This window comes from Haliotis rufescens, unplaced genomic scaffold, assembly GCF_023055435.1.
Source record: "Haliotis rufescens isolate VD_foot unplaced genomic scaffold, xgHalRufe1.0.p SCAF_102, whole genome shotgun sequence".
NCBI lineage: Eukaryota > Metazoa > Mollusca > Gastropoda > Lepetellida > Haliotidae > Haliotis > Haliotis rufescens.
This window is the reverse complement of record NW_025963783.1, coordinates 375,033-394,487: the sequence shown is the minus strand read 5'-3', so window position 1 is coordinate 394,487 and position 19,455 is coordinate 375,033. Positions and strand designations below refer to the sequence as shown.

Here is a 19,455-nt window from a genome sequence, read left to right as displayed (position 1 = left end):
ATGTCAGGCTGCTATTGATTCCAATGGAGGACATACGCGTTATTGATCTTCAACTTGGACTTTTCCTATGTAACGATAACTGGGATACAATCATCAAGTGTTCTCTCCACAACATTTGGCTCAATACCTTGTACGGTTTCTCGTATAATTGTATTTTCCTACCTCACACAGATCTGTCTTTGTGTGTGTTTTTAAGAGTATATATAAAATATTGTCTGTATGAGTCTTTTAGTGTCTCGTAGGCCAGTTTGGCCGTCCGCTGAGTGTTTACATTCTTGCCTGTATATATATACAAACCGATATGAGGCAGTGTTTATACATATGAGTGAATGGGGATGTAGTTACAATGGGGTGGAGAAGCCTGTTATGTAAACAAAAGGGGTGATACATCTTAACGGGTGAAGCGGATTATGACTGATTTGGAGTCTTTGATGAGTTGATGGTACGCAGGGTGAATGTAATAGCATTGATCACGGTTGACTGATGGTTGCTGTATTTTGATGTGGATGGCTTCTTGGAGTTTTCTGATTTTGAAGCCGTTGAGGTTCGTTGTAAGGGCTATATTTTTTTTAGTTTAAGTGGAAATCACTTGGTGCAAGATCTGGCGAGTGTGGCGGTCTTCGAACCAACATTATCGCACAACAGCCCTCGCAAGTCGATGTGTGTGAGAATTGGCATTGTCATGAAGTTATAGAACTCTAGTAGTCAGCATTCCTTCCTGCTTTTCTTTGATAGAATCGTTCAGACGATGACGCAAATAAGCATAGTAGGCACCGGTAATCGTCTTTTGACTTTCTAAGTAATCAACAAGGATCTTACCCTTTGCATTCCAGAATACAGTGGCCATCATTTTCTTCACTGATCTTGAAGACTTGAATTTCTTTGGTGCATGAGAAGTTGAATGGTGCCATTCCATGGATTGACGTTTTGAATCGGAATCGTAGAGGAAGACCAATGTTTCATCATCCTTTACTAATCTCTTTTTGAATTTGACGAAATCCTCCTCAATTAGCTCTGAATGTTCTCTAGCAATGTCAGCTCTTTTGCCCTTAAGATCAGAATATAGAAACTTTGGCACCCAGTGAGCAGATATCTTATTCATCGGTTTCTGTTCATGAATAATAGTTTCAAGAATCCATGGCTTAGACCTGTGTATCCCTCAAGTCCAGCAATGGTGATCTGATGGTATACATTTTTCTATTTCCTTGATTGAATCTTCATTAATGGAAGTTGAGGGACGTCCAGACCTAGGGTCACAATCAAGGCTTGTTCTCCCAGCCTTAAACATAGCTTCCCAACGTTTAACAGTGAAATAGCTAGGGCACTTATTCCCATACACTTGTGACATGTGGTCAATAATTTCGTGGGGAGTACTTTTTCTCTGAAATCAAAAGCTTCATGACTGCTCTGTACTCATTCTTTTCCATTTCTGTGTCCATTTTGACACCCATCTCGTTCAACTGGCTGTCACAAATATACAAAGGGTCCCAACAGACCAAATACACTTGCAACTAACTACTCAAACAATGCACTACATTGACTAGTTCACTTTGTTATGGCCCATAGTTGAAGTTGGGCTTAGAAACCCTTTGCCCAGCCCTGGTACTAGCAACTAGTAAGCTATTACTCTTACTACACTTTAAACACCTTTATCATCAATGCCTCGGTCAAACTAAATTATGTAATTGTGTCGAGATTGCACCACTAAAGTTCACAATAACAACTTTATCGTGAGTTTATTAAGCAAATGAGATTATCTGTAGTAGCTAGAATTGGTATAAATACTAATAAGCTGACTGTTTATTCGCTCAGATCTTGTGTTGTGTGGGTTTGTCGTGTACAGTGGTCCCTCTGCTAAGCAATCTGATTCCCCAACTCTCGTTTTAATATATCTAAACAAGAAGAAAAAAGTAACTTTGAAATTAGAAGTGTTGTAAATGTTGTGTAGACATCTGGCCACCACGTTTAGTCAGAAGTCGCCATACTATTATTAGTACTGGTGAAAATTTGTGTCTGTAATCACATGGTGTGTACCTTCAGCCAGTGACCATAGTGCTCTGCCTGCCTCATTTATGTACAGACTGCCGTGACGTATTATTCCTTCATTATTGTATCTATTTCTCTCAAGCTCATTGCTTGCTTCATTTTCCTGATTGGTAAGATCACTATACCATTAAACCTGATTCTTTACACCTATGTAAAGAAAAGTATAGGATGGTGACAGATGGTATAGTCATGTGACAGTTTATCTTCAAGAGTAATTGGTAATGCACAGTAATTAACAACCTCTATGTTCACTTTTTACACATGCCTACTATTTTGCTGCCACCTTAGATGGATATGCAAGGGATAGTTTCACACGCGATGCAAATTACACCTAATTTATTTAATGTATATTGAGGAAGATTCATTTTCATGATGTGGATGTATGGATCGGATTGTCAGCCTCGATGAATTGGTTGATTGCATGTCGTCGTACCCCGACAGAGACCATCGCTACTTATGTTATCAATATCTTGATTATTTGGTCCACGTTCGATTATTTACAGGCTGTCATCGTGTAGCTGGAATATCGCTGAGTGTGGCGTTACAAAACAAACAAACACTACATCATCACACCCATCTTGCAGCCGTGTCATGCACATCTCACATGTGCTGAAAGTCCTCATGGTAACGTTAGGTTGCTAGAAGTCCATATTTAATGGTATAACATTTAAATACTGAAATACATGATAATAACATGTAATTGTATTTGTATTTGAAGTGATAAGTTATAAATTGCAATGATTATTATACTGTCCTTTACTGACATTGCTATTACTTCGTTACTTAAGGTTGGAGTGGCATGTGTATCACGGTTTGCTCCTTGATCAGACAGACCATGCCAGATGGACAAAAGGACATACATTCAGGCAGGTCCCGCATCGCCACCAACCAATCACCGATAAGCCGAGCATGAAGAAAGTCGTCTGTCCAAGATCTCCGTGGACACAATGCTTCTAAAATGTGTAAATCAACATTCTTGATCTTTCCTTTTCGTCGAATAATTATTAATTGTTTTTGTAATAATACACTTTTGCAAAACATTCTTGTGTGATTGTGAATGTAAGTACGTGAATGTGGGAATTACTGTGTGAATAATGTAGGGACACCCCTCATATCTTGTAATCTTATACCCCTGGTTGAATCTTCCTCACAGCATAACTGAACCATGTTGGACAATGCAGACTGTCAGTGTCGTTAAGGGGTGTGGCATGTGGCCGGCACAACACTTTGAATAGCTCACTGGCTAGTAAGCAATCCTGGCCTAAGTTTTTACTGTGCTCACCAGAGAACACAGGCTCAGCTTGGCCTTTTTACAAAGCACACTGAGGTAAATGTCATCTTTCCATGCTAGCATAAATACGACTTTCTTTCCAAATGAAGATTTTATACACTTGTGCCATTCAAATATATGTTTCTTAGCTACTATCTGTCATTTTAATGCAGAGTATTGCAGTTAATTGTATCTCTAAAATCTCAGTATGTCTAACAGCCTATGTTCTAACAGAAGGTTTTTTCTAATTATAAATCTCTACGATTATAATTTACTTAAATTTTGAATACGTTTATACAAAATAATTTTTTGGACATGAAGGATCATATATAATTCGAAAAACAAATGGAAGATGTAAATATCAAATAATTATTATTTAGATATTAGACAGAAAATTATCATAACACAATACAAAGAAGATGTCTTGAATAGTTTTGTTGGTGGTTTCAATAATTTTAGACAGGAAATGATAAATTCGTGAAGATTGGGGAATAACGAACGAGAAAAGCATTGAAAATTGGTTAATGGTTTCCTCAAATAATGAGTGAGTAGGGTTTTAACTCCGCTTTGAACATTCCAGTTATATCACGGCTTGTTAACTTAATGTGGGGGAAAGCCGGTAGCGAAGCAGGTCTCAGACTTTACTGCTTTGGTGAAACCCATGAGCACAAACCAATAAACATAATCAGGGCAAATATAATCTGTCAAAACTAAAAACATTATCTGGGTCAATCGGGATTCAAACCCACCATCACAGGTTTCTGGCGTGCCCAAGGGACGCAACTCTACATTGTTCTGAGACGTATAAAGTTCCAGTGTGCGTATCTTCCTCACACACATCATATAACTAATATCTTATAGCAACATGTACTGTAAACCTTATATTAAACCAAAAATTATTGTCAGCCAAACACTTTGCTCCTGCCTTGAAACTGACCTCATTCTCAAGTGAGAGCAAACTTGGACAAGCCGAGGGGAAACTTTGTTCCTTGAACTTTATAGCTTCCCTCTGCTGCTACAGAGAAGGGAGACATTCCCTGACATTAGAACACCTATAGTTGTAGGTAATGAAATTTAAGGCAATATTTCTGTATGCAGTCATTTATTCAACAATCGCACCTGTTAAACAAATTTTTCGAACCATGTCACAATTCCAACTGACCGTAGACAGAAAGACAAATGTCACATATTTCACATTACTCCAAATCATCATTCAAACAGTTTGGCTGACCAATTCAACATTGACAACATATTGTGATTTACCGACTGTATAATCTTGACTGACAGACCGACTGTGATAATGTTCACTGGTTTACAAAGTTGACTTTGACTGAATGACTGAGACTGGTACATTGACTGGTACAAGCTGTAATAACATAAACAAAGCCTAAAAAGTATAGAAGTCAAACCAAATTAAATTAATCTTCAAAAGAAATCATACATGAATGTGAAAATAGCATGAAAATACCATATTTTTACACCATATTGGAGACAGCATTATTTACATCATATAGATATTATTGTTGGATTTTCCGGATTTTAAGCAGTTACAATGATCGAAATCTTTTGCCGATAAAATATACAAAATCAACTTCCAAACAAAACGTAGCCCGTGAAGATTCGGGGTAGAATAGGTCTTCAGCAATCCATGCTTGCCGTAAAAGGCGACTAACGGGATCGGGTGGTCAGGCTCGCTGACTTGGTTGATGCATGTCATCGATCCCAATTGCGTGGATCGATGTTCATGATGTAAATCAGTGGATTGTCTGGTCCAGACTAGATTATTTACAGACCGCCGTCATATAGCTGGAATATTGCTGAGTGCAGCGTAAAACAACAAACCAAACAAACTAAACAAAACGTTGGTTTTCCAAAATAGTGGCCAAAATCCTAAACGGTACAAACCAAAACCAAGAAATGGAAACTTGGTGAAAAGTCTGGCACAAACCCAAACCCGGTAAATCAAACTTGGTAAAACAGCCTTGAAATACAAAAGACAATTCCCAACCACACCCGTGGCTAAAGAGTGGTAACAGTTTTAGCGGTTGTATTGGTTCCACCAGATCCTAAATGATAGGATTGGTTGGTTGGTTTGTTGTTTAACGCCGCACTCAGCAATAGTCCAGCTATATGACGGCGGTCTGTAAATAATCGAGTCTGGACCAGAAAATCCAGTGATTGATATCATGGGCAATCGACCCAAGCAATTGGGTTCGATGACATGTATCAACCAAGTCAGCGAGCCTGACGACCCGATCCCGTTAGTCGCCTTTTACGACAAGCATGGGTTGCTGAAGACCTATTCTACCCCGGAATCTTCACGGGTCTAAAATATAGGAACATGTAGACCATGTGCATCATTAATGGTATGATATTGATAAAGTAAATTTTTGACAAGGGTGTTATGATTTAAGAGATCTAGTCAGTAGTTAACAATCAAATGTTTGAAGATATTTGAAGTTAGTCGCTTTTTGATTTTGCAAAAAAATTAAAAGAGCTAGATGCTGCTAGCAAACTGTAACATAATGCAGTTATATAATTTAGGACATGCACTTCGTATTTAAACATAAGAATATCAAAATATTATCTATATGGACCAAACAATCAAGCAAACAGTATGAATGCTAACTTCAAGACGAAACAAAATTCGATATACAAAACATACAGTTTATATAAGATCATGTCCGACACTGGCTACAAAAGCGCTGCCTTCCTGGCACATGAGCTCTGATCTAGGGAGTGAGAGGATTCAACAATCGCCAGTCATGTCGCCATTTTGTTTTCTATACAGCTCCTTGTATTTATTCAGCGAGGGCTTCCAGGAACTGTCTGGTGTACAGCTTGCCTTCAGCCTCTGGAACATGATGCAATGTGTTCGGTCATCAGAAATGATTATCTTATTTGAATATATCGGCAACAGCAAGATATGTGAACTCCAGATCCTAAAAGATAGGATTGGTTGGTTGGTTTGTTGTTTAACGCCGCACTCAGCAATATCCAAGTATATGACGGCGGTCTGTAAATAATCGAGTCTGGACCAGACAATCCAGTGATTAATAGCATCAGCATCGATCCACGCAATTGGGATCGATGACATGGATCAACCAAGTCAGCGAGCCTGACCACCCGGTCCCGTCAGTCGCCTTTTACGACGAGCATAGTCGCCTTTTACGGCAAGCATGGGTTGCTGAAGACCTATTCTACCCCGGAATCTTCACGGGTCTTATATTTGTACTCTGCCCGAAGTCGTTTATTATTAGTAATATGATGTACAGATTAAAATAAAAAATGCAGCAAAGAGTGTTTGGGTGATCCTGGCACAGTCAGGTTGGTTAGGCTCATCAGCTCAGGGCCCTTGCCCCCTCTACACGCAGCTCAGACAGCGAAAGGGTACCAAACCAAAGGCACCGAGGACAATGGGGAGTCGGACAACTTGGTATTTGAGATGCCAGCGTGACATTTTGAAAGCGATGTCCGCATAATTGTCATATTTTTCCTAAATCTTGTCTATCACATTAGTGCCAAAAGTTACAGCAAATTCAAATATATAAAATGATTTCATTGGATTTATCAGAAAGATCTGGTTTGTCAGCATGGATACGTCTGAGGCTGTATACGGGTCTATTTCAAAGAAGTTTGTATTTATCATTTTCCAGTACGCCCTCTTCATATCTTGGGTCGTACCATGGATGGACTCCTGCGTCAAAACCACAAGCATGGCGAAGACGGTAATACAATGTTCGAGCCACACCATCATGTCGTTTCAGATACTTTGTGCCAAAGCTTGGCATTCACTGACAATGTGGTATTATTATTGTTTTATAATTGTATTCACAGTTCTAAGGACACAAGATAATAGTACACGAAGCAATCACCAGCATGTTGTTATGAATATTGCAAATAAGGCAAGCTACAAAGCAATAGCACTTTCCTAGAAATATCAGAATATGATATCAGTAATTTGTACCAACCTCGATGAAGGACCCTTTGGCCTTGTACACGGTGACAGCCGCAATGACAGGTACAGGAATGACAGGCAAGGAGGCTAAGATCCACCCTGCTATCCTGCACACCCAGGGGTACTGATAGTCGCCATAGGTCGGTGGTTTGAACTGCCACAGAACCAGGAACAAGGCGATCTGGAAAATAGGCAGCCATTGTTTTTATTCTCTCGCAATAAAACAAAAGCTCAACTCACAGCATAACACGTTTTTGTGATGTTTGAACAGTATTTCAGTTCTTTCGTAATGTTTCAAATTAATTTGAGGGATACCAAATCAAGGAACATAACCAGGTCGAATCAAACCGGGTTTCAAACCAACTATATTCATGGATCCTGACACAACTAACGGAAACAACTTCTTAGACGACTGTGCATTCCGTTCCCCGCCCCATCTATCAAACAATGAGACATTTAAAAATTGTTCCCTGCCAGGGAAACAAAACCAGAATTAATCATATAGATGATATGATATGAGTAAATGCAATACTTTGATACATAATCATTGAATTTAAGCAGAAGAAAAGAAAAACAGTTAGATATATTAGCGTAGGAACATTTTAGGCGCTGGTCGTACTAATAGTTTGAACAAGTGAACGGAATTATCTCCTCTGTACAGTAGTTTGACACTGATCATTTTAGCTGAGACGGACGGTGAGAAGACAGGGGTCGATCTCAGGACAAGGTGAATAGACAACATATTTTGTGAGGTTTCATGAAAACAGACATTAATTATTCTGTTTCCACCTGTAAACCAATGCACAAACGCAACGATTGTCAACAGTTTTGTCAATACTTCTTACAAGACTTAGTGTCTTGATTAAAGTATCTTACATATATGTCACCACACCCTCGTGGTGGCAATACTTGGATGACGTGTAATTGGAATACTGTGTTGTACATTCTCATTGTTTATGAATACACTTTTCAAATTGTTATCAAAATACCAATGCATATTTAATACCCTGTGAGATTTCACGTTTAGGGCGTCATAACATAGTATATAGTTTGGAAGGATCCGCTTCCAGAACAATACAGAGTAACGGTAAAACAGCCTACTGAGAACCCTCTAGGCGAAATGTAGAAGTGAACAAGATTCTAACTTATGCCTGGTTCCTGGGAACCTACTCTTGTCGTAAGAGGCGACTTAATGGATGGGGTGGTGTGTGTTGTTCTACCCAAGCAGTATGGATTGTTGCTCAAACTTTCAATCATAGGATTGTCTGGTCCACACTCGAATATTTACCAGCAGCACCCTACTGCTGGAATATTACTGAGTATGGCCCCAACAAAGGAGCATTAATTGTCTGAAAACCGAACCATCAGTGCGTTACTATCAGATGTTAGTGTCCGTACATATTGCCATAGTTGTGAAATTAGATTTCATTGCATTGCAACTTCTCCCATATATCTATCAAGTCACACCAATGAATATGTTCGGGTGATTTCAAACATATATCCAGTAACAGGTTAATCTTTGCCCAGTACAGGTTATCTGGTTTTATATTAGCGTTTCCAATTTCAGTTTAGCTAAACGTGTTTTCAGTTGATATAATGTGTAAATTAACCTTAGAAATACGATTACTAGTTATCAAGCTTTAGGTTCCCAATATAAAGGCAAAGCAACAGATGGGGAACTGGTGGCAAAGTCGTACACGAGTCGCGTCCCTACGGCACGCCAGAAACCTATGACTGTGGGTTCGAATCCCGGTTCGCCCCGATTATGTTTCTAGGTTTTGCGTCACGATACCCATACCCGTAGTTTCAGTAATGTGGCATCACTTCGGGCTTAAAGCTGACACGCCGTGATATAACCGTTAAAACCCAACTCATTCACTCACTAACTCACGGTAAGAAGTAAAGGCGTGACATAGCCCAGCAGCATGTTGAAGAACATAGGGACTCTCCTGCCCAGCATCAACTCCACGTCATCACTGAATCTCCTGGAGCCTGCGAATAGGTTAAGAAGGATACAAGTAACTCCAGGTTACGCAATTTAGACATGCAAAAGAAATATTAATACCCTACATAATGGTCTGGTACTTGTAATGCCAGGTCGAAGAATAATTGTTATATCATATAATCTATTGTATTGTATTGTGTCTGTATTTAACCCGGTCTGGACGAGACAGTCCAGTGATTGACATCTTGAGCATCGATCTACGCAATTGAGTTACGATGCATCAACCAATGCAATGAGCCTGACAACCCGATGACGTTATCAACCCGACAAACTTGGGTTGCTGTAGATGTGGTAGACATAGCATTCAGTGTTGTTCTAGTGTACACCTACCGTATATCCACATGAAAATGATGCACTCCAATATGCCAAACAGGAAAATGCCCACAGCACCCGTGTACCAGTCGGCAAGTTGGAAATAATAGATTCCTCCCCTTTACAACAACGCCACGGCAACATGAACAATCCAAGTGATCTGTCCGTTACCTTTAACTGTTTGATAAGCTTTTACCTTCAGTTCACGATGTTAACATTATTTTCATTACAAACGGATCGTTAAGATATGTTCAGCTTGTTTAAAGACCTTGGAAGGCATTCAATGATTCACCAAAGCAAATTACCATCCCAACCATTGACTAGTCAGTGTGTTCAACTGGCTGTGGCTCCTGGCGATCACCTATAGCCTGGCTTTCTATCAGGCAGCAACTTTTATGAACATGTGCATCCACAAATTGTTGTTCCAATCTGCAGAGGCGACCATAAAATAACGACAGCTATGGACCTTATAAGTAACAGGTGCACGTATTAGCATGGCATCATTCGTTTAGAGTCATGTTTACGATCAACATGTACACCCCACAGAACAGAGCAAACTGATGAAAGATACATTTATAGACTTCATTACATTTGTTGTGAAGAGCAGACCCAGAAGAAAGTAGACTGTACAGAACACGGCTGTGACCAGGATTCGCCGCTTCCTTAGCACTGCTGGGAACTGGTCAATCACGTTGGTTATCAGACATTCCGCCCAGGTAAACTGCAATGTTGACAAAGAGTGATATTTGCGCAATATGAAATACACTCAATTTACGACAAGGAACCTAAACGATATTATGTTCATGATCATGGGGACTAAATGTTACATTGATGATCATGTGTTTTCTTGTTACGGGTGGACGGTAAGAAGAGTAATTCGAAGTTTATGTTTTATTTTGCCACAGCTTGTTTTTGCCATATTTTGAGAAAAGGGTTTTCTTCCAATGTGTTGGGTGTAAACAGCAGTGTATGTGTATCTGTTTGTCTGTGTGTGTGCCTGCGTGTGTCTGTGTGTTTGTGTCTATGAGCACGCGCGTGTGTGTGAATGTACATGGCCTTACTTGAGAATCCAGTCCAACTGTCAGCATCATTAAGAAGAACAGGAAGGACCAAAGCTGAGGCAGGGGTAGTTGAGACAGCCCTCCAGGGTACGCCACGAACGCCAGACCAGGACCTGAAAGCCATGTTGGACATGTTAAGCAAGAAGCAAGCCTTCACATGGACAGCCATTGTGTTGCCCTCCTTGCTGACTTGTGTCTTTATGCGTATAAATCGGAACTGCAGGAAATATAATTTACTCTTCATCTGAGACCTTTCAATAAAGGTCAAATAGTCATCTCCCTTTCATTGAATTATCCATCTAAACTAGAAATGAAAGAGGCCACTAAAACACACCACATGTTCCATTTTTCCATTTTTGCATTTAGATTCAAAGTGAAAAAGACAATCTTTTTCAACGTTTCCTTTTTGTCGAGCAGTATTCCAGCAGCCCGTGTCTACATTGCACAACATGTCCTTTCTGCACAGACATTTCTAAATCTGACATATCAGTGATCTAAATGATGTCGATGCAATTACCCATTTTTATGCTTGACTTGTCTTTGCATGTGTTTGTAAAGTGTGTCATTGATACGCCCACCTCTTCGTGAACACCTATGCCCACTTCCACAAATCAATCTTAACGATATAATTATTGTAAATCCTAAATATCCCTCTCAAAGCGAGGGTAGCCGAAGGTCATTGCAAGGTACAATCGGAATTTACAATTGTTCCGGACCAGTCTGAAGAAGCTAACATTGTTGTAGTCCCTGAATAAACTTGATAGCACCATGTGCAAGAGAAAATCTGTTTCACATAACAATCTGCTTTACTTTCCAAAACTGCCATCTTACTTTGTTGAACTGTGTGATTCGAAACGGCACTTCAAGAAGACGAATCATCACAGATTGCGAGTCAGAAATATTGTTAACCGCGATACCATTCCAACCCGACTCGCTGCTGAAACAAGTAGGAAACAACACGCCTTTTCCCAATTCAAGGGAAGGACAAAAGCGTAAGTTGACTGCAAGTTATAGTCATCACCGTGGCCTTTTGGATAACCCAAGGACAGTTGATATTTGTTCATACTCCAGAGAGGAGTTGTTTACCTTTGTATACTAGCATGCGGCGTCATCCCTGGAGTACCCTCCCAATGCAATAATGTTGTAAACTCAGTCAGCTCAGCCCCTATTTCGTCAGGTCATGTTCGTGTCAGTGATTTAGTCTTTTCTAGCATTTGAATATTCCACAAATAAAAGTCGAAGTGAAAAATCATACAGAATCCTTTTCAGTTCTTAAATCTGAAGTCGAGTGGCATGATATATGAAGGGTAAATGAATACAATTATTCACTTAACAAGGAAATGCAAATGATGAGATATTTGCAAAGTATGTACCATATTTTACAAAGAGCATAATGTTTCATATTTGTTTCAAAAATAGTTTTCAGATGTGATATTATCATATCATTTATATAGAATGAATATAAACTAAACACGCTCTATCTGTAAATTATTGTTTTTATTTGTATTTCCCTTCCATGTATTCTTTACAACCTGCGTCCTTATTTTTCAAAGGAAGGCATAGCTTCTTTGATAATTACTGCAAAATGTATATATATTTGAAAGATTTAGGAGTTTACATAACGATACACTTTTCCTCAAAATATATGCGTTTTTATTCCTATTTAAATATTTTCATGAAATAAGGGTCGGGAATTTCTCTCGTTGCTGTGAATGTCAAACTTACTTCATCTTCTCAGTAGTTTCCATCAACGTATTCGGACCAGCGGGAGGTGTGCATGGTATAATGTGACCAGTACCACTGGTAAACGCAAGAAGCTATGCTGTTTAAAGGCATTGTCTATTCATAACGGCAGTAGTACTGTTATTACACTGTCAATCTAACCTTGCATACTCTACCTCCGACTTTCATCTACTCTTGCACTCTACAAGCATTTACAATATATACTGCTTTTACATTTACTGAACATAACGTACAGAATTGCAAACTAATCGACTAGCCTTTTGTAGAAGTGCAGTCACCTGATGATGGTCCTTGTGGACGGCTGCACACCTAAAGATGCTACTCGTCTAAAACCACTCACCTGAAGATGCTAGTTCTGAAACTCCAACTCCAGCAGTTCTGGCCATGAACCCGAGAACCGTGAAGATCACCAGACCCGAGAACAGACTTGTACCCTCACCACAGAAGGTCAGCACAACAGAGTTCCTGATATCAATACATCAATCTATTATAGTTTTCAGGAATCTTTGGACGAAGGTAAAAGCGTTAATATTATTCATGTTCAGAGCGGGGCGGTCGGGTAGCTTAGGGGTTAAAGCGTCACGCCAAAGACCCGGGTTCGATGCCCGACTAGGTACAACGTGTGAAGCCCATTTCTGGTGTCCCCCGCCCTGATACTGCAGGAATGTTGCCAAAGGCCGCTTTAAACCCCACTCAATCACTCACTCATGTTCAGAGCACATATCAGAAGATGGTTCAGAGCATATCACAGCACAAATCTGAAGGCACTTATATGTATAACTGTGGGTTCATGATGTAGAGTATGTATATTTCTTGTCTAGGGAAGTCTTTTCTTTTGCATTGTAAACATTTCCCCTTGTTTAGATTTGCCATTATACATTTACCGTAAGGTATTGTGGTGAAACTCGTTGTAACTAGCCATTGCAATAATGGTTCCCCAGCCCGGTGATAGTGAGTAGAACACTTGCACCAGTGCCTCCAACCACACCTGGCGATAAACAATCAAGCATGCATAAAACACTGCTACAGTGTTAGATATAAACATATGTGTAAGTATGAAGCATGTGTCATATTCATTTCCACGCCTACGATACGATGATATAATTCAGCAGTATGAGAGTCCGTGCGTAACAACCATGAGAAATCTCTTGTACAAAAAACAAAACTCAAGTTTCATTTAAAAAAACATGTACCGGTAAGTAAGGAGTAAACAGGTATCAAAATTTGACATTAATATCATTGTCATAACTATTCAGTAGATCATTCTGTACATTCTTTACGAACACCTGGTGTCATTACTGTTTTTGCTCTTATCCATTGATATGATCACGCGGCAGACTCTTTATACTCTGGCGTCGACGATACATATGTATATTGTCTAGTGCATGCACTACATTGGCATTACACAACTGACAGGTCACCTGCAGATCTAGGAGTCTGGTGAGATCTGCTTTCAGATAGAAGACAACACCGTCCACAGCTCCAGGAAGCAGCAGAGTCCTGATCAGCAGGACGATCAGCAGCAGGTAGGGGAGGAACACAGTCACATAGGCCACCTGTATTACAGGGCCGTCAGATCAGTATTGGTCAGTTTTCCCACTTTACAAGTAGTATGCAATCATATCAGATCACGTTATACAAACATTTTCACTTAGACACCCATTGCCTTTGACATAAGTGTGTGTGTGAGTGAGCAGAAGAAGGCAAACAGTTCCATGACATCGTTATCGCTTGAACAGTGAAATACATAACTGTGTTTTCAAAAACGATATGATTCCCCCCCCCCCCCCACACACACACACATACACATAAACACATATATACACGCACGCACACGCCTTCCCATGACCCCAAGTCTCAGCTTTTAATTATTTCATTCAGTATTTGATCAGGACAATGCCTTCTGCAAGGTGACCTTACACTTCAAGCACCGCGCTCATGCTCACTAATGTCTTGATTATTTGTTCGTATCCATTGATATATGCTTTCAATTATTCCTACACGTGTTCATAGATGAATAAGGTTTGTCAGATCCTCGTTTTAACTCACACAGGGCTACTTTAAGTTAACATGTAATGATTATGTTGAACGTTGTTTACATACCTTTCCAACACTTTTGACACCTCTTATCAGGGAAAGAAATATGATAACCCACGAAGCAAAAAGTGACAGCGCTAGATGCCACTGGACCTGGCCGGTTTGGTGAACACTTCCTGAAAGTCCAAGAACTTTGTACCTGAAAAATGTTGACGAGACTTATATTTTTAGAACAGGAGTAATATGTCTAGGTAGGCATGAGTTGATCTGGTTCAGTCTCTCATCAGTTCTTTAGCAGTTTTGCTACTTCAAGTGTAAAGCAATGTTTTATGCACAAAACATAACATTCAAATCATAGTCATTTACAGGAGCTATCTCAATGACGAGCTAATACTATATGTGGAACAACAATATCAGATCTTGTTGTATTGTTTGAATAATGTTTTGGTAGGGCATACATGTATACATGTACGAGACTTCTCGTCTTACTGGTGTGTTATTGTGATCAATTTGAAAGAAATGACATACTGCCAAAACTCTTCAACATCCGTATGGGCAAAAGTAAACTGTGAATCTCCTTCAGTGTTAGTACTGATATTTGCATGAAACAGTTGACTGCCACTTCTGTTAAAAAGTTGCTTGGTGCTTGTGTTCAACAACTGCCGAGATGCCCCATCATGCAGATGCGTGTTGTTGTAGGTGATATTTCCCCGAGCTTCCTCTAGACATGACTCTGTGTTCCACGTATTGTCACATGTTGTCCAGGGAAGTACAGAAGCACATGACATAACCAGGTAGTAGATTGACCAGGCTAAGATTGTCTGGTAGTAGATGATCGTAATTGTGCAGGCAACAAACTGTCCGATGCCGATGCCTGTTGAAATCATGAGGATATGCATGGTTGGTTTAGTACTCAGTAATTAGGTGCAGGTGATGCCCCTCACAAACGTAGGGAAAAGATTACATTTTTAAGATACTAATATTTTTCGAGGAAAGTGCATAGATACAGATAAACTCTGAGCACACTGATACTGTTTGTTTGTTTGTTGTTTAAGGCTGCACTGACCAATATTCAAGCTTTATGACGGCGGTCTGTAAATAATCGAGTCTGGACCAGACATTCCAGTCATTGACATCATGAGCATCGATCTACGCAACTGGAAAACGATGACATTAATCAGCGCGTCTGACCACCTGATCCCGTTAGTCGCTTCTTACCACAAGCATTGTCGCTTTTACGGCAAGCATAGGTTGCTGAAGACCTATTATTACCTATACGGGAAGAGAGATGCGGGTTAGTACATCTCCTGTAACCTCCCTTGCCGAATGGCTGTTTCAGAAACGCTGTCATTTGATTAGTTGCCGGAACTACATGTAATTTACCCATTCATTGATAGATTCAATCACCTTTTTCAATGAACAAACCACACACATCAAAAACTCTACTGAATATATTTTTTTTCATTTACCATTAAATATAACCGTTTACACTTGTTGCCAACGCCTATGGTTGTCAAGGATTAACACAGTAAATTTGCTTCAATAATCGTCTGCTACCTCGTAGTCGAAGTAAAGGGGACGTAAACAAACATGGCCACAATACTTTCTCCGATAAGATTGAATGATCAGGTCAAATGTGGTTGGAAGAGTTGTAAACATTATACAATGATTGAACAATTTCGACGTGTTTATTGTCAAAACAGAGATCGGGCGGCTACATGTTCTTCAAGAAACAGTGTGTTCAATGTCTGCCATACCCCTAACCTAAGCCTCGGCCTAGATCAGTCGTTTTGTGGATGAATTAGCGACTACCGATTTCCTGGCTGGCCCTCATGATACCCCTGACACTGCTAAACAAGCCACAGGGTTTGTAGAAGTCAATGAAGTCAACACAATTAAACAAAACTACGCTGAATATGAAGGTTGTGAGATCCTTCCTTGCCGATAAAGTGAATGCGCAACATCCCTCCCTTTGAACTGAACATGTCCTTATGCAAATATTTCACTGGGGGGGAGACAAAAAAGATGGGTCTGAATACGATCCGAGCTCACTTTTTGTATTAAGGGAAAGTTTGAACAACATTAGAAGCGGAAACACTATGGCTTTATTCTTTCATGTTCCATAGAATTTTCAAAATTCGGGAATGTCATTGAGTCTAAAACTGAATCATTAAAGAACCAGGGGAAAGGAAAAATACCTGACTGAGCTGAGGCTATTTCTGACCATGAAATCCAACAACTAAAACATGCAGGCCAACTCGGTAGGAGGTCATCGCAATCCATATTGGACACATCATGGTTGAACGCACTACTCAACACAGGAGGACGACTTTATCCTGAGAAATTTGAGTAAGTGGAACGGCAACCGAAAACCCGAACCGGTGTCGACCCCACTTGGGTCGGAGAGCCTGGGCCCAACCCGATGATGTCGCCTGTTGCCCGGTCATCACTTTGTGTAAGTTTTACCGAGATGTGAGACCAAGCAATTTTTCTGGTAAGGATGATCCGTTTTATGGGGTAACGAACACCAGCGGGTGTCCCAGATCTGGAGAGGCTTTGAACGCACTCTCCACTGCTATTTGTAACTCTAACGTGGCCCCCGTGTCTTCATCGGTACAGAAACATGACGTGGTTTTGTCATCCAATTCACAGTACACAAATGCCGATGTGATACACACACTCTTTTCCGGTCAAGTTTACGGCGGTGTATTCGAAATTAACATTGCAAGTTTGTCCAGTCTGCCGTTGAACACACTCCTTCCAAATGTCGCCGTAACGTAGAGACATCGTCCGAATCAGAATAAGTGTACACTAGTGCACTCTTTTTCCGTTGGCCTGGTTTTCATACATTTATGAACGGAAACCGGAAGTTTGTTCCGTGCTGCAAAAACACTGATGACTTCGAGGTCAGGGTTGCGCTCCTTCCCAGTGTTTATATTTGAAACGGACAGATATTTTCAAACATTTGCTCACATAAACATCCTTGTATGCAATTTATGTGACTTGACATTGTAGAAAAAGCAAGATTTGGTTCATTTTCACTCTGAAGTGATGTTAGCCGGCTGTTTGCGCAAAGACGATCACTGAAGGTTTGAAGTAAACTGCACGTGTTTGATTATTTATCAAATATCCTGTGTCACCTACTGTGAATTACTTAATGTTTATAATACATGAAAGCAAAATGACTATCAATGCTTAATAGCGGAATATTAGGTTTAATATTCCAAGATATAGATACGTTTCAATCGAACTACTATCGTGTAGTCATTATGTGATTGCCCTGTACTTCGGTGAAATTCCAGGAATTTGAAGTTGTTCCACATGCGTAGGTTTATGACAAAACGTTACTTCGCCTTTCTCATTAGGGTGAATGTAGGTCTTTCTATTTAGCTTCTCATCTTTAATTTTGACGATCGGTAATAAATACAATAAACTGCTCGTGACGAGGAATGACGGATTATCCTGTCAAGACTATGCATTACGGCAACAATATTTACTGTCCTGTGGCAATAAAGGCCTTTCATTACTGCAACAATATTTACTGTCCTGTGGCAATAATGGTCTTTGCATTACGTAAACAATGTTGAATGCACAATGTCTCGAGCGAGTGTGAGGGTCATACGTGAATTTTTACACGACTTTCGTAAATCAGTATAACCTGTAATGGCGCCTGTAATAAGTTTATTATTACCCTTCATGTCTGAATCCTTTTGAGTTAGAAAAATGACGTCATTAATACAATGGTTGCGCCTAGAGTGATTTTGTGAACTTCGTTATTTCCGACTCTAGGACATCATCTTTACCCGGGATGATCCGAGTTAGAACAGGTCTTCAGGAATCCACGTCTGCCGTAAAAGGCGACTATGCTTGTCGTAAGAGGCTACCAACGGGATCGGATGGTCAGGTTTGCTGACTTGGTTGATGCATGTCATCGTGTCTCAATTGCATAGATCAATGGTCATGACGTCATCCACTGGATTGTTTGGCCCATACTCGATTATTTGCAGACTGTCGTCATACAGCTGGAATATTGCTCAATGCAGCGTTAAATAACAAACAAACAATAGTAGGACATCGGGACCAGAGAAACTGTGCAGATCTAAAACATCGAGTAATCATAATTTCTGAATACATAGCTGGCAATAAGATTTGGTAGATGCATATGTTAAATAATTTTTCGCGATGTATACCTTTAAAGATCGGGCACACACCCCAGATGTGTGTATTACTTCTTGCAGCAAATTGGCCGATTGAAATCTCCAGGAAGAACAGCGGCAGGCCACAGGTCACAATAAAGAACAAGAAGGGGATGAGAAAGGCCCCTTGGTGCAAGAGATAAAACACAATATAATAAGAGCTACAGAAATCCCTTAAGAACATAACATATAATCATATTTAATTATGTTGGCTGCCATACCTCATTCGCTTAGAAACAAAATGAGTATTCAGGAGTTCCCATATTTAAGTGTTTGGCACGTGGACTTTTTGATACTATATATGGTAATATTGCAAAATCATTGAATGATATCCGCACCGGATATAGTCTCACTCTTCTTACAATATTCAGTTATATCGCGGCGTGTCAGCTTAGTGTGAAGTGATGCAGGTCTCAAAAGTCTACCACTTCGGTGAAACCAACAAGCAAGGGTATGGTGCTGACAAACCTAGAAACATAATCGGGGCGAACCGGGATTCGAACCCAGAATCATAGGTTTCTAACGTGCGCAAGGGACGCAGCTCTGCACAGCGAATCGCGGCACCTTAGACGACTGGACCACCCGTGACAACACCCTCTTCTCAAACAAATCTGTGAGATGTAATAGCTGTCACATGTTTGGACATGTGATCTTAGTATTATGCTAAATGATTATTGACTTCCTTTTAAATACGCATCGAAGCAATATGACCCATTACATTTGATGTTATCACCACATAAGACATACATGACCTGCCCCAGGTGTACAGGCTACGGTTGGCACCTCTGAATGTTCAAGGTCAGCAGCTTGAAAAACGTCGCGTATCA

General features: G+C 40.1%; 2 protein-coding genes across 2 annotated transcripts; both read right to left on the bottom strand.

Moving 5' to 3' along the window:
• Positions 1-5,639: 5,639 nt before the first annotated feature.
• LOC125377876 (sodium- and chloride-dependent glycine transporter 2-like) lies at positions 5,640-9,702 on the bottom strand. The gene is made up of 4 exons (XM_048391949.1): positions 9,610-9,702; positions 9,166-9,266; positions 7,288-7,455; positions 5,640-6,170 (listed from the first exon to the last, which is right to left on the bottom strand). The coding sequence occupies exons 1-4, from the start codon at positions 9,620-9,622 to the stop codon at positions 6,066-6,068; spliced, it is 387 nt and encodes a 128-aa protein (XP_048247906.1). The 5' UTR covers positions 9,623-9,702; the 3' UTR covers positions 5,640-6,065.
• A 326-nt stretch (positions 9,703-10,028) lies between these two features.
• On the bottom strand, positions 10,029-15,378 carry LOC124119686 (sodium- and chloride-dependent betaine transporter-like). Its single transcript, XM_048391948.1, has 7 exons — positions 14,961-15,378; positions 14,499-14,631; positions 13,817-13,951; positions 13,280-13,383; positions 12,736-12,860; positions 10,653-10,765; positions 10,029-10,312 (listed from the first exon to the last, which is right to left on the bottom strand). Exons 1-7 carry the CDS (start codon positions 15,329-15,331, stop codon positions 10,118-10,120), a joined length of 1,176 nt encoding a protein of 391 aa, XP_048247905.1. The 5' UTR covers positions 15,332-15,378; the 3' UTR covers positions 10,029-10,117.
• Between the last annotated feature and the right edge of the window lie 4,077 nt (positions 15,379-19,455).

Excerpts from the sequence above, each read along its gene's own strand:
- LOC125377876 (XM_048391949.1), bottom strand. Across the intron at positions 7,456-9,165 it reads TCACGCCTTTACTTCTTACC|ATCGCCTTGTTCCTGGTTCT; the intron begins GTGAGTTAGTGA and ends CCTATTTTCCAG. Across the intron at positions 6,171-7,287 it reads CCAAAGGGTCCTTCATCGAG|AGGCTGAAGGCAAGCTGTAC; the intron begins GTTGGTACAAAT and ends ATCATGTTCCAG.
- LOC124119686 (XM_048391948.1), bottom strand. The coding sequence starts at position 15,331 with ATGCATATCCTCATGATTTCAACAGGCATCGGCATCGGACAGTTTGTT. Across the intron at positions 13,952-14,498 it reads GTGTCAAAAGTGTTGGAAAG|GTGGCCTATGTGACTGTGTT; the intron begins GTATGTAAACAA and ends CCTGTAATACAG. Across the intron at positions 12,861-13,279 it reads TTTCACCACAATACCTTACG|GAACTCTGTTGTGCTGACCT; the intron begins GTAAATGTATAA and ends TATTGATATCAG.